Source organism: Pseudorasbora parva, chromosome 8, assembly GCF_024679245.1.
Source record: "Pseudorasbora parva isolate DD20220531a chromosome 8, ASM2467924v1, whole genome shotgun sequence".
Classification (NCBI taxonomy): domain Eukaryota; kingdom Metazoa; phylum Chordata; class Actinopteri; order Cypriniformes; family Gobionidae; genus Pseudorasbora; species Pseudorasbora parva.
This window is the reverse complement of record NC_090179.1, coordinates 42508461-42522126: the sequence shown is the minus strand read 5'-3', so window position 1 is coordinate 42522126 and position 13666 is coordinate 42508461. Positions and strand designations below refer to the sequence as shown.

The 13666-nt window shown below is 44.0% G+C and overlaps 1 protein-coding gene across 1 annotated transcript; it reads right to left on the bottom strand.

Annotated features, from left to right (window-relative positions):
* Positions 1 to 9896: 9896 nt before the first annotated feature.
* On the bottom strand, positions 9897 to 10605 carry LOC137084847 (gastrula zinc finger protein XlCGF8.2DB-like). The gene is given in 2 exon segments (XM_067451342.1): positions 9897 to 10077; positions 10079 to 10605. Coding segments are annotated over 2 exon segments (570 nt in total). The 5' UTR covers positions 10525 to 10605; the 3' UTR covers positions 9897 to 9953.
* Between the last annotated feature and the right edge of the window lie 3061 nt (positions 10606 to 13666).

The following is a 13666-nucleotide window of genomic DNA, read 5'->3' as shown; positions in this document are numbered from 1 at the left end:
CAAAGAAAAAAAAAAGAAAAAAAAAAATTCTGGACCTTTATAAGGAAACAGACAAACGACCAAACCAACATAAAAGTTAAATAAATTACATGTGCACTGTTTTGATGAACATGATTCCCATTATTTATATTCCCAATTTTATAATATTTGTACACACTTTATGTTTTTATTTCAATGTTTTAATTTCATTTTTAATTTTCAATTTAAATCAGGTTGGTTATATGATAGTATTAATTCAAGTTTCTAAACAGTCAAGATCAAATGATCTGCATCTCTTGCGCTGTAGCCTCTCATCTCTAGCCACGTACAAAGAATGGGTCCCAGAATAGTACATAATTTGAAATAAATAATAATAAAGTTAATGTGCGTGTAAAGGCAAGTGTCCCTTTTGCCACTATAGTGTATTTGAAGCGGCCAAATGTCATAAAATATTTGAAACACATTTTTGGCGTAAACGGAATGAGAGCATGGATCCATCATGCCTTGTTACCACTGTGCAGGCTGGTGGTGGTGGTGTAATGGTGTGGGGGATGTTTTCTTGGCACACTTTAGGCCCCTTAGTGGCAATTGGGCATTGTTAAATGCCACGGCCTACCTGAGCATTGTTTCTGACCATGTCCATCCCTTTATGACCACCATGTACCCATCCTCTGGTGGCTACTTCCAGCAGGATAATGCACCATGTCACAAAGCTTGAATCATTTCAAATTGGTTTCTTGAACATGACAATGAGTTCACTGAAATAAAATGGCCCCCACAGTCCCCAGATCTGAACCCAATAGAGCATCTTTGGGATGTGGTGGAACGGGAGCTTCGTGCCCTGGATGTGTATCCCACAAATCTCCATCAACTGCAAGATGCTATCCTATCAATATGGGCCAACATTTCTAAAGAATGCTTTCAGCACCTTGTTGAATCAATGCCACGTAGAATTAAGGCAGTTCTGAAGGAGGGGTCAAACACAGTATTAGTGTGGTGTTCTTAATAATCCTTTAGGTGAGTGTATATGTGAGCATCGTTTAGGGCTTTACTGTGGCAGGTTTCCCAGCAGAACATTGCCCAAAGCATCACACTGCCTCCGCCGGCTTTCCTTCTTCCCATAGTGCATACTGGGGCCATGTCTTCCCTGGGTAAGCGATGCACAAGCACCCGGCCATCCACGTGATATAAAAGGAAATGCGATTCATCAGACCAGGCCACCTTCTTCCATTGCTCCGCGGTCCAGTTCTGATGCTCACGTGCCACTGTGGGTGCTTTCGGTAGTGGACAGGGGTCAGCATGGGCTCCCTGACTGGTCTGGGGCTATGCAGCCCCATACACAAGCTGAGATGCTGTATTCTGACACCTTTCTATCAGAACAAGAATTAACTTCTTGAACAATTTGAGCTCCAGTATCTCGTCTGTTTGATCAGACTACACGGGTCAGCCTTCGCTCCCCATGTGCATTAATAAGCCATTACCCTGTGGCCGGTTCTCCACTGACCACTGCAGACTGAGAACACCCCACAAGAGCTGCAGTTTTGGAGATGCTCTGACCCAGTCGAAGGCCCGGTTCTCCGGGGGCACCCTCAAACGTAAGCAAAAGGACTCTCAGTTGATACTGAAAAAATATTGGCAAAACAGATTAGGAAATTTGTGCCCGAGCTCTGGAGAGCGTCAAATGAATCTATTTACAGCATGTTTTTGCAGCGGTGAGTAATTAAACCAATCACAGATAGTTGTTGATCTCTCGAACATGATCAGAATCTCACCGCTCAGTGATTCAGATGTTCCAAGTCGATTCGATTTCGATTCACAAGCCCTCAAATCGATTCGATTTTGATTTGATTTTTAATTCTTGATTAAACTCAAATTAATATAGATTTAATACAAAAACTATAGGTATTTATAAAAAAGAACAGTGAACATAAGTGGGTAATTAAAAAGAAATAAAGAGCCACAAACCTGTATATTAAACTTTTTATTTTAGGTACACTTGGGTACATTAAAACAGATCCCTATATTTCAAATCCATACAATTGTTAAATACAATTTTGATGCAACTCTAAAAAAAATTATCTGAGAAGTAATTTATTGATGTTTTGATACATTTATTCTAAAACAAAGGATATTGAATGATTTTTATCTATTTTCAGTAAACAACAAGCTTTTCTTGCAATTTTGCAGCTCGTCATGTGTGCATTTACTTTTCATACACGAGAAATGCGTTCATAATTTTTTTAATGTCTATGGTTAATTTCTGGACACTAGTAGTTGCCGTGGTAACAGACAACAATACCTTAACGTGCTGACTTGAGTTGACTGTGGACTAACTATTATTTGAGAAAATCTTTTTATAAAAAAAAAGCTATTAGGGTTTGAATTATTGATCCTGCGCTGTATATGGACTATAATTTGAATATGTCTATAATGGCTAAGGTGCGTGCTTAAGTGACTGCTCAAGTTTGATCCTAATGCAAGGCAAGTTTGATCTATTTTTAGCAGTTGTGTGCTAGGCTGTGTGTGTGTGTTGTCACATCAAATGGTCCCGCAGATTTTTAGTATTACTACAGCATTTCACCTCAGCACACACCTCAGGCGACAACGCACTGGAAGCGGCCATTTAAACACTGAATCGATAAATGATGTGGCCCTCCTGCTCCTTTGTAAGATCTCAGGGTGACATCTAGTGGAGAAGACTAGCAATTAGATTTAGCCTACGTTAATCTTATGTTCAATGTTAACGGAAATAAATATGGAAAAAAATAAATTTGTTGCTTTTGAGAATCGATTCTGAATCAGTGTCTCATTCCCTGCTCAGGGAACTATGGATATAGTCATAGCCTGAGATGATTTCTTCAATCAAGAATGAGCTGGAATCAGGCACACCTACTGTACATGCTCAGTATGCCCCTTCTTCTTTCTGGAATAGCCACATGTTAAACTTCCTTATGGGAGAACTGACATTCAAGGTAAAAAACAAACTTTTTTGTCATATTCTAAACTGTTGAAGTATTTTAACTTTTATTGTTTTATATTTTGAATGTGCAGTTTCTTAGTTCCTTTTCAGTTGGTCACATTCGACGTACCCAATCTACTTCGAGTGTGTTAAAAACGAGCCAATGGAGATTGACATGCGATCCACGCATTCCATGCTGCATCCCGCGGCGTGGGTATAAATAAGGAAGTGGAATGGTAGATCATTGCTTTCTACTTCATAGCCGAAAAGTATTTGTTGCTGTCTCTACAAAGAGTGTTTTCTGTGATTGAGTCTCGTAAGAGGTTTGACTACTTACAGTGCGGGTGTGACGGCACGTCTCAGTGTGTGGCACTTCAACGTGAAAACAGTGCATTATTGGTTTGCTGGGCATTTCCGTTTGTGAGTGCTCACAAAGACTTGCACTATTGGACTGTGTGAGCCGCAGTCATCTCCCTGAGTGCTTCAGCACGCTGAAAAGAGCAGTTTCCTTTCTAAAAGAGCAACGATAAGATTCTTTGGTCTGATGAGACCAAGATGTGGGCTTAATTCTAAGTGGTATGTGTGGAGAAAACCAGGCACTGCTCATCACCTGTCCAATACAGTCCCAACAGTGAAGCATGGTGGTAGCAGCATCATATTGTGGGGGTGTTTTTCAGCTGCAGGGACAAGACGACTGGTTACAACCTAAGTCAAGTAAAGGGATATCCTGGACGAAAAACCTTCTCCAGAGTGCTCAAGACCTGGACTCAAGACTGGGCCAAAGGTTCACCTTCCGACAATGGCCCTAAGCACACAGCTAAAATAATGGAGTGGCTTCACACCAACTCTGTGACTGTTCCTGAATGGCCCAGCCAGAGCCCTGACTTGAACAGATTGCGGACCCTCAGATTGCGAGCTACAGACAGCAGTGTACTTTTGCTATGCCAAAGTACACTGTAAAAAATAATTAGAAAAAAGTTACCTGGTTGCCTTAAAAATTTTAGTGCATTGAAATTAAATTGAGTTAATACAATGAACCTTTTTTTGAGATTCGACAACCTTTATTAAATACTATTAAAAGATTTTGTAAGCATATTGGGTAATTGTGTTTTATTTCTGATGACGCAGTGAAACATGCCAAATAGTGCTATTTTCATGATTTATCAAATTTTTTATGTGGTTTAGATACAATAATATTTTGAGTTTCTATTTGAACTTTCTACAATGAGTGTCCTTCATTGTATCAACTCAAATTTTTGATTTTAATAAACTCAAAATTTTAAGGCAACCAGGTTACCTACTTTTTTAAGTTAAACCAACAAAAACCTAGCCTGAGAAGCCAGACCCACATCAACATGTTTGGTCTGGAAACTCACCATAGACAGGGCTCAATCCGAGGGGCGGGATAAACGGTTGTCTTTCAAACTCCCTCTGCACAAGATAGGATAGCGCTACACCAACCAGAGCAACGAAGGTGAAACAGAGCATGTTGATAGATTAAACATTAACCGTATCCGGTCGGCTAAACTCTGAACACATCTTCCCTTTTTAAGAATGACTTCAGTGCCATTCTTTGTTCTTTTCTCAGAGAAAAGCTTAACTCCAAGTCTTCCAGAGTCGCGGTCAAAGCTGATTCGAAAGACCGCTGCTGTTCGCCAGTTGCTGTGTGTACTAGAAGCACGCAAACGCAACTCGGCCGTCATCATTATGGCCCCGCCCGCCGACTCTATACACGACGTGATTGGCCCGTCCAGATTGTGAGAAATACAGCTCAGAAGGGTATTGAGAGTTCCTAGACGACACTTGCAGGCAGATTAAATTTGCTGCTGCTAAGGTGCGTCTAGATTTCTAGGCTAACAAAAACCAACAATAATTTTTTACAGTGTACTTTATTGCTTGCTGGGTTGTTAATAAATGGATAATTGTCACAGTTTTTACTCTCCCGAGTCTTTCTGGCAGAACTGTAGAGGATCTGCTAGGATGAATGGCAGAGGATCCCCAAATCCAGGTGTGAAAAACGTGTTGCATCTTTTCCAAAAAGACTAATGGCTATGCTAGATAAAAAGGGTGCTTCTACTAAATACTGAGCAAAGGGTCTAAATACTTAGGACCATGTGATATTTCAGATTTTATTTCTTAATAATTCTGCAAAAATGTCAACAATTCTGTGTTTTTCTGTCAATATAAGGTGCTGTGTGTGTCACGGTTCATGGATTCACTGACTCATTTTTGTATGTGTGCGTTGGGTTGTGTTGGAGGCGTGGTCACTGATCACGGCAATCATTCTCAGCAGCATCTCATCTCACCAGCCTATTTAATTGCCTCACCTGCAGTCTGTGTTTGTCGATCGTTGCAGTTGTCCCTGAGTGTTCTACGTGTGGAGTCGTCTTCCCGGTGTCCTGTGTCTGTGTGGATTCTTCTGTCCTGGATTTCCCGTTGCCTGGTCTGTGCCCATTGCGTCCCTGTGTCACATGCTGCACCGTCTCCTAAAGCTTCCCACATCTACTTGCTACGTACCACCAGAGACTGAGCTTTGCTCTGTTACTGGGGCTAAGCTTTTGCTATCCTTTACTGTCTTACAAGTATCAGTAATAAAGAGACCTTTTGCATTCACTATTGGATCCGCATCTGTCTTCATTCTCATTCCGCCGTGACATAACGATCGACCACACATGGATCCAGCGAAAGCATCAGATTTACAAGAATACCTTTCCAGTACTCACAAGCGTATGGATCAACAGGATGAACAGGTTCATGCTACTACTCGAGCGGTGCAGGCATTAGTGACACAGGTGTCCGAGCTCACCACTCAAGTTCGCCAGCTGACTTCACCCACTGCGCCAGCCCCACCCGCCATTCTCCAGGATCCCATCAACACTAACTTCCAGCAGAGAGATATTCCGGTGAGCCTGATCTATGTAGATCTTTCCTTACCCGATGTTCTGTGTTCTTCTCATTGCAGCCACGTACATTCGCCACTGAGGAATCTAGAGTGGCATTAGGACTCACCCTGCTCTCAGGACACGCGGCTCTGTGGGGAACAGCGGTGTGGGAAAATAAAGATCCTTGCTGTTCCTCGTTCCTTACACTCTCAGAAGAAATGAGACGGGTCTTTGACCGCGCGGTCGCGAGGCGGCCCGCAGGCTCGCAGATCTTCGTCAGAACAACCGATCCGTCTCAGACTACATGATCGACTTCTGGACCTTGGTGGCAGAGTGTAAGTGGAATGAGGAGGCGCATTGGGACATTTTCCTGCATGGGCTGGCTGACCGACCGTGTGCAGAAGGAAATCTACACTGGAACTCCCCACTAGTCTCAACGCGCTGATGGACCTTGCTCTGCGGGTCGATGCGCGCTTACAACACAGAGACCAACGCTCTTAACCGGAACGGTTCACCGAGATGCCTGAGAGTTCCAGAGAGCGCACGGTCAGCCCCACCATCGATCCCGAGCCCATGCAGGTTGGTCAAGCTCGGCTTTCCCGGGAGGACAGAGAGTTTCGACGTGTAGAAGGGCTCTGTCTGTACTGCGGTGGGATGGGGCATTTCCTCAACCGCTGTCCGGTAAAAGATAGAGCCCGACAGTAGAGCGGAGGATACTGTCGGGCGGTTCGAGGTTGGGGAAATCCCCATCCACCACTCTCCTCCCGGTAAGACTGCAATGGGCAGACAGGTACCACAGCTGCCAGGCGATGGTGGACAGTGGGGCGGAAGGTAACTTTTTAGACAGTTCGCTGGTTGGACAGCTTCAGATCCCCACCAAACCTCTCCGTCTCCCCATCACTGTGCACGCTTTAAATGGACAAACCCTACCTGCTATCACACACTCCACTGACTTTCTTACACTCATCACATCTGGCAACCACACAGAGACTATTGACTTCTTTATCACTGACTAACTCACCAGAGAGGGAGGCCATGGAGAAATACATTTCTGATTCTCTAGCTTCCAAGTTCATACGTCCTTCCTCTTCTCCGGCAGGGGCGGGGTTCTTTTTTGTGGGTAAGAAGGATGGTTCTCTGCGACCTTGCATTGACTATCGAGGGCTGAATAACATCACGGTAAAGAATACTTATCCTTTGCCGCTGATGTCTTCAGCCTTCGAGAGGTTACAGGGAGCATCTATCTTCACAAAATTGGACTTGCGTAATGCTTATCATTTTGTTCGCATCAGGTAGGGCGATGAATGGAAAACAGCATTTATCACCCCCAGAGGCCACTTTGAATACTTGGTCATGCCTTTCGGCCTGTCCAACTCGCCTGCTGTTTTCCAAGCACTCGTCAATGACGTGCTGGGAGACATGGTAGATCAGTTCATATATGTTTACCTGGATGACATATTGATTTTTTTTTCTTCGTCTCTCCAGGAACATGTCCAGCACGTCAGAAAAGTGCTCCAGGGTTGCTAGAGAATGGGCTTTTTGTCAAGGTGGAGAAATGCGCGTTTCATGCACAGTCTGTTCCATTTCTTAGGTACATCGTCTCATCCGAGGGAATGCGCATGAAACCCGACAAGGTTAAGGCTGTGATAGATTGGCCAAGCCCGGATTCCCCTAAGGCCCTCCAGAGGTTTCTGGGATTCGCCAATTTTTATTGACGATTCATTCGTAACTTCAGCCAACTAGCCGAGCCTCTGACAGCCTTGACTTCCGCCAGAACTACGTTCAGGTGGTCTAGTGTAGCCGAAGCTGCATTTACCAAACTGAAAAGCCGCTTTGTTTCGGCTCCTATTCTTGTTGCCCCTGACCCATCCCGCAGTTCGTGGTGGAGGTCGATGCGTCAGAGGTGGGGGTAGGAGCGGTTCTGTCCCAGCGCTCTTCCTCGGATGACAAGATGCACCCTTGCGCGTTTTATTCCCATTGCTTGTCGTCAGCCGAGCGTAATTATGACACTGGCAACAGAGAGCTATTGGCAGTCAAACTGGCATTGGAAGAATGGTGTCATTGGTTAGAGGGAGCGGGGGTTCCTTTTATTGTCTGGACGGATCACAAGAATTTGGAGTATTTCAGATCTGCTAAAAGACTTAACTCTAGGCAGGCTCGGTGGTCCCTTTTTTTCAGACGTTTTGACTTTTCTCTATCGTACCACCCGGGTTCCAAGAACATCAAACCCGATGCTTTATCTCGTATTTTTGACCAAATCGAACGCCTGTCTACTCCCGAGTGCATTTTTCCGGAAAGACTCATTATCTCCACACTCACATGGGAGATCGAATTGAAGGTAAGTACAGCCTTAGAAGGGGTAACGCCTCCGCCTGGTGGACCACTGAGTCGATTATTTGTGCCAGTGGGGTTACGGTCCGACGTTATCAGATGGGGTCATTGTTCCAATGTAGCTTGCCATCCAGGGGTCAGTCGAACCAATTTTATGTTCAAACAACGATTCTGGTGGCCAGGTATGGCTCGGGATGTTCGAGATTTTGTTTTGGCTTGTTCGGGTTGTGCCACTGGTAAGAATTCCAATCGTCCCCCAGATGGGTTACTCCAACCGCTGTCTGTCCCTTCAAGACCCTGGTCTCACATCGCTCTAGATTTTGTTACCGCACTCCCAGGGCAATACTGTCGTTTTGACAGTAGTAGACCGGTTCTCGAAGGCGGCTCATTTTATTCCCTTACCTAAATTACCTTCTGCTAAGGAGACAGCGGTGACTGTCGTAGACCACGTCTTTCATTTACATGGCCTTCCGATAGACATGGTTTCTGACAGGGGGCACCAGTTTGTGTCCAAATTTTGGCAAGAGTTTTGTAAATTACTGGGGGCGACGGTCAGTTTGTCCTCGGGTTTCCATCCCCAGAGCAATGGAATTTAGCAAATTTTCCTAGCCTGGAATCTGAGGTCGCGGTCCCCTCCGCTCACGCCTTTGTCCACACCTCCAGGTGGGAGCGCGCACCAAGGCCCAAGCCGATCGCCACCGGTCTAAGCCTCCCGTTTACGTCGTAGGTCAAAAAGTGTGGCTTTCATCTAAGAACATTCCTTTGTGTTCCGTTTCCAATAAACTTGCTCCTAAATTTATTGGCCCGTTCCCCGTCATCAAAATCCTTAGTCCGGTGGCAGTCCGCCTCAAACTACCCCCCGCGTATGGGAGAATTCACCCCGTGTTCCATGTTTCCAAATTAAAACCAGTATTTCATGCCAAGATTAATCCGCCTGCCCCGGGCGTCAGGAAACGCTCCTAGGGGGAGGAGTACTGTCACGGTTCATGGATTCACTGACTCATTTTTGTATGTGTGCGTTTGGATGTGTTGGAGGCGTGGTCACTGATCACTGCAATCATTCTCAGCTGCACCTCATCTCACCTGCCTATTTAATTGCCTCACCTGCAGTCCGTGTTTGTTGATCATTGCAGTTGTCCCTGAGTGTTCTACGTGTGCAGTCGTCTTCCCAGTGTCCTGTGTATGTGTGGATTCTTCCGTCCTGGATTTCCCGTTGCCTGGTCTGTGCCTATTGTGTCCCTGTGTCACGTGCTGCACCGTCTCCTAGAGCTTCCCACATCTACCTGCTATGTACCACCAGAGACTGAGCTTTGCTGTGTTACTGAGACTGAGCTTTTTCTATCCTTTACTGTCTTACCAGTATCAGTAATAAAGAGACCTTTTGCATTTGCTATTGGATCCGCATCTGTCTTCATTCTCATTCTGCCGTGACAGTATGTACATTAATGAGAAAAAAATGAACTTAAATGATTTTAGAAAATGGCTACAAGAGTGAAAAATTATAGATAGTCTGAATACTTTCCTTACCCACTGTGAATGTTAACTGGTAAATCTCTGCAAAGATTTTTTAATTTTGGTGCAATATTTCTCTAAATAATTCTGATATGGCAGCTAGTAAATACACTAAGTTTGGTAATTCTGGCATGTGTTTGGCACTTTTCTACCTAGGTGAGGAAGCATCAAATGATCTTAACATAAATAATTGAATAAAGCACAGATCCTGTGGCATTTCACAGCAACACTAGTTTATTAGTTACACACGATTACATGATTTACATTTTTGATCTGAAGAAAACATTTGCTTACTGTGACTGACTCCCATGCTTTTTAATATGAGTCATTAGATTACTTGAATTTCTATAACTGTTCTCACACTGAGTACAGCGGGATGGCTTCTCTCCAGTGTGAACTCTCATGTGTTTGTTATGGCTTCTCTCCAGTGTGAACTCTCATGTGTTTGTTAAGATTTTCTTTTTGTATGAAACTCTTTCCACACTTATTGCATGTGTACGGTTTCTCTCCAGTGTGAACTCTCATGTGTGTGTTAAGATTTTCTTTTTGTGTGAAACTCTTTCCACACTTGGTGCATTTGTACGGTTTCTCTCCAGTGTGAACTCTCATGTGTTTGTTAAGATTTTCTTTTTGTGTGAAACTCTTCCCACACTGAGTGCATGTGTACGGTTTCTCTCCAGTGTGAACTCTCATGTGTTTGTTAAGATTTTCTTTTTGTGTGTAACTCTTTCCACAATCTGTGCATGTATACGGTTTCTCTCCAGTGTGAACTCTCATGTGTTTGTTAAGATTTTCTTTTTGTGTGCAACTCTTCCCGCACTGAGTGCATGTGTACGGTTTCTCTCCAGTGTGAACTCTCATGTGTTTGTTAAGATTTTCTTTTTGTCTGAAACTCTTCCCACACTGAGTACATTTATACGGTTTCTCCCCAGATAGCAAGCGGATGTGGGCCACTTCAGGCAATGATGCGGCACTGCAGGCCTTCTTATGGCCCGGATAAAATGTATGTGAGCCTGATGTGGCCCACAAGTAAAATGGCAAATATGGCCCAAATATTTTAAATCACATGTGGGCCTTTTTAGGCAAAGATGCGGCACTCATGGCAATGTGTAATCTGAATATGAGCCTAAAGTGGCCCATATGATAATTAATGAATATGGCCCAAATATCACAAACCAAATGTGGGCCACCTATGGGAAAAATCTGGCAAAACCGACAATGACTAATCTGGGTGTAAACCAAATATGGCCCGCATATGTTGCCGCAAATGTGGCCCAGTTATGTTATAACATATCTGGGCCAGTTTTGGCACATATGAGGGACAGTAATCAATGGCAAATCTGAATGTGAACCTAAAGTGGCCCACATTTGGCAAAGAAAATAAGGCCCGAATACTTTACATCAAATTTGGGCCACATTTGGCAAATATATGGCAAAGTCAGCACTGGGTAACCAGGGTGTGAGCCTAAACTGGCCCACACATAGTGCAGCAAATAAGGCCCAATTATGTTAAAACATATCTGGGCCATTTTTGGCAAAGGTGAGGGACAGTAATCACTGGCGAATCTGAATATGAACCTAAAGTGGGCCACACATGGCATAGCAAATATGGCCTGGATACATTATACAAAATTTGGGCCACATTTGGCAAATGTATGGCAAAGTCAGCACTGGCTAACCAGGGTGTAAACCTAAACTGGCCCACATATAATGTAGCAAATGCGGCCCAATTAAGTAAAAAACACCTGGCCCAGTTTTGGCAAAGATGAGGGACATTGATCACTGACGAATCTGAATGTGAACCTATTGTGGCCCACACATGGCAGAGCAAATATGGGCCGAATACATCACAGCAAATTTGGGCCACGTTTGGAAAATATATGGCAAAGTCAGCACTGGCTAACCAGGGAGTGAACCTAAACTGGCCCACATTAAGTGCAGCAAATGAGGCCCAATTATGTTAAAACATATCTGGGCCAGTTTTGGCAAAGGTGAGGGACAGTAATCACGAACAAATCTGAATGTGAACCTAAGGTGGCCCACACATGGTATAGCAAATATGGCCCGAATACATTACATCAAATTTGGGCCACATTTGGCAAATATATGGCAAAGCCAGCACTGGCTAACCAGGGTGTACACCTAAACTGGCCCACATTGAGTGCAGCAGATGAGGCCCGATTATGGTAAAACCTATCTGGGCCAGTTTTGGCAAAGGTGAGGGATAGTAATCACTTTCAAATCTGAATGTGAACCTAAAGTGGGCCACATATGGAATAGCAAATATGGCTCGAACACATTACACCAAATTTGGGCCACATTTGGCAAATTTATGGCAAAGTCAGCACTGGCCAACCAGGGTGTGAACCTAAACTGGCCCACATATAATGCAACAAATGTGGACCAGTTTTCTTAAAAAATATCTGGGCCAGTTTTGGCAAACATGAGGGACAGTAATCACTAACCAATCTGAATGTGAACCTAAAGTGGCCCACACATGGCATAGCAAATATGGCCTGAATACATTACATCAAATTTGGGCCACATTTGGCAAATATATGGCAAAGTCAACACTGGCTAACCAGGATGTGAGCCTAAACTGGCCCACATATAATGCAGCAAATGTGGCCCAGTTTTCTTAAAAAAATATCTGGGCCAGTTTTGACAAAGGTGAGGGATAGAAATCACTCGCAAATCTGAATATGAACCTAAAGTGGGCCACACATGGCATAGAAAATATGGCCCGAATACATTACACCAAATTTGGGCCACATTTGGCAAAAGTACAGCAAAGTCAGCACTGGCTAACCAGGATGTGAGCCTAAACTGGCCCACATATAATGCAGCAAATGTGGCCCAGTTTTCTTAAAAACATATCTGGGCCAGTTTTGGAGAAGGTGAGGGACAGTAATCACTAACAAATCTGAATGTGAACCTATGGTGGCCCAGACATGGCATAGCAAATATGGGCCGAATACATTACACCAAATTTGGGCCAGATTTGGAAAATATATGGCAAAGTCAACACTGGCTAACCAGGGTGTAAACCTAAACTGGCCCACATTAAGTGCTGCAAATGTGGCCCAATTATGTTAAAACATATCTGGGCCAATTTTGGCAAAGGTGAGGGACAGAAATCACTTGCAAATCTGAATATGAACCTAAAGCGGGCCACACATGGCATAGCAAATATGGCCCGAGTACATTACACCAAATTTGGGCCACATTTGGAAAATATATGGCAAAGTCAACACTGGCCAACCAGGGCTTGAACCTAAACTGGCCCACATTAAGTGCTGCAAATGTGGCCCAATTATGTTAAAACATATCTGGGCCAGTTTTGGCAAAGGTGAGGGATAGAAATCACTCGCAAATCTGAATATGAACCTAAAGCGGGCCACACATGGCATAGCAAATATGGCCCGAGTACATTACACCAAATTTGGGCCACATTTGGAAAATATATGGCAAAGTCAACACTGGCCAACCAGGGCTTGAACCTAAACTGGCCCACATTAAGTGCTGCAAATGTGGCCCAATTATGTTAAAACATATCTGGGCCAGTTTTGGCAAAGGTGAGGGATAGAAATCACTCGCAAATCTGAATATGAACCTAAAGCGGGCCACACATGGCATAGCAAATATGGCCCGAGTACATTACACCAAATTTGGGCCACATTTGGCAAAAGTACAGCAAAGTCAGCACTGGCTAACCAGGATGTGAGCCTAAACTGGCCCACATATAATGCAGCAAATGTGGCCCAGTTTTCTTAAAAACATATCTGGGCCAGTTTTGGAGAAGATGAGGGACAGTAATCACTAACAAATCTGGATGTGAACCTATGGTGGCCCAGGCATGGCATAGCAAATATGGGCCGAATACAATTACACCAAATTTGAGCCAGATTTGGAAAATATATGGCAACGTCAACACTGGCTAACCAGGGTGTAAACCTAAACTGGCCCACATTAAGTGCTGCAAATGTGGCCCAATTATGTTAAA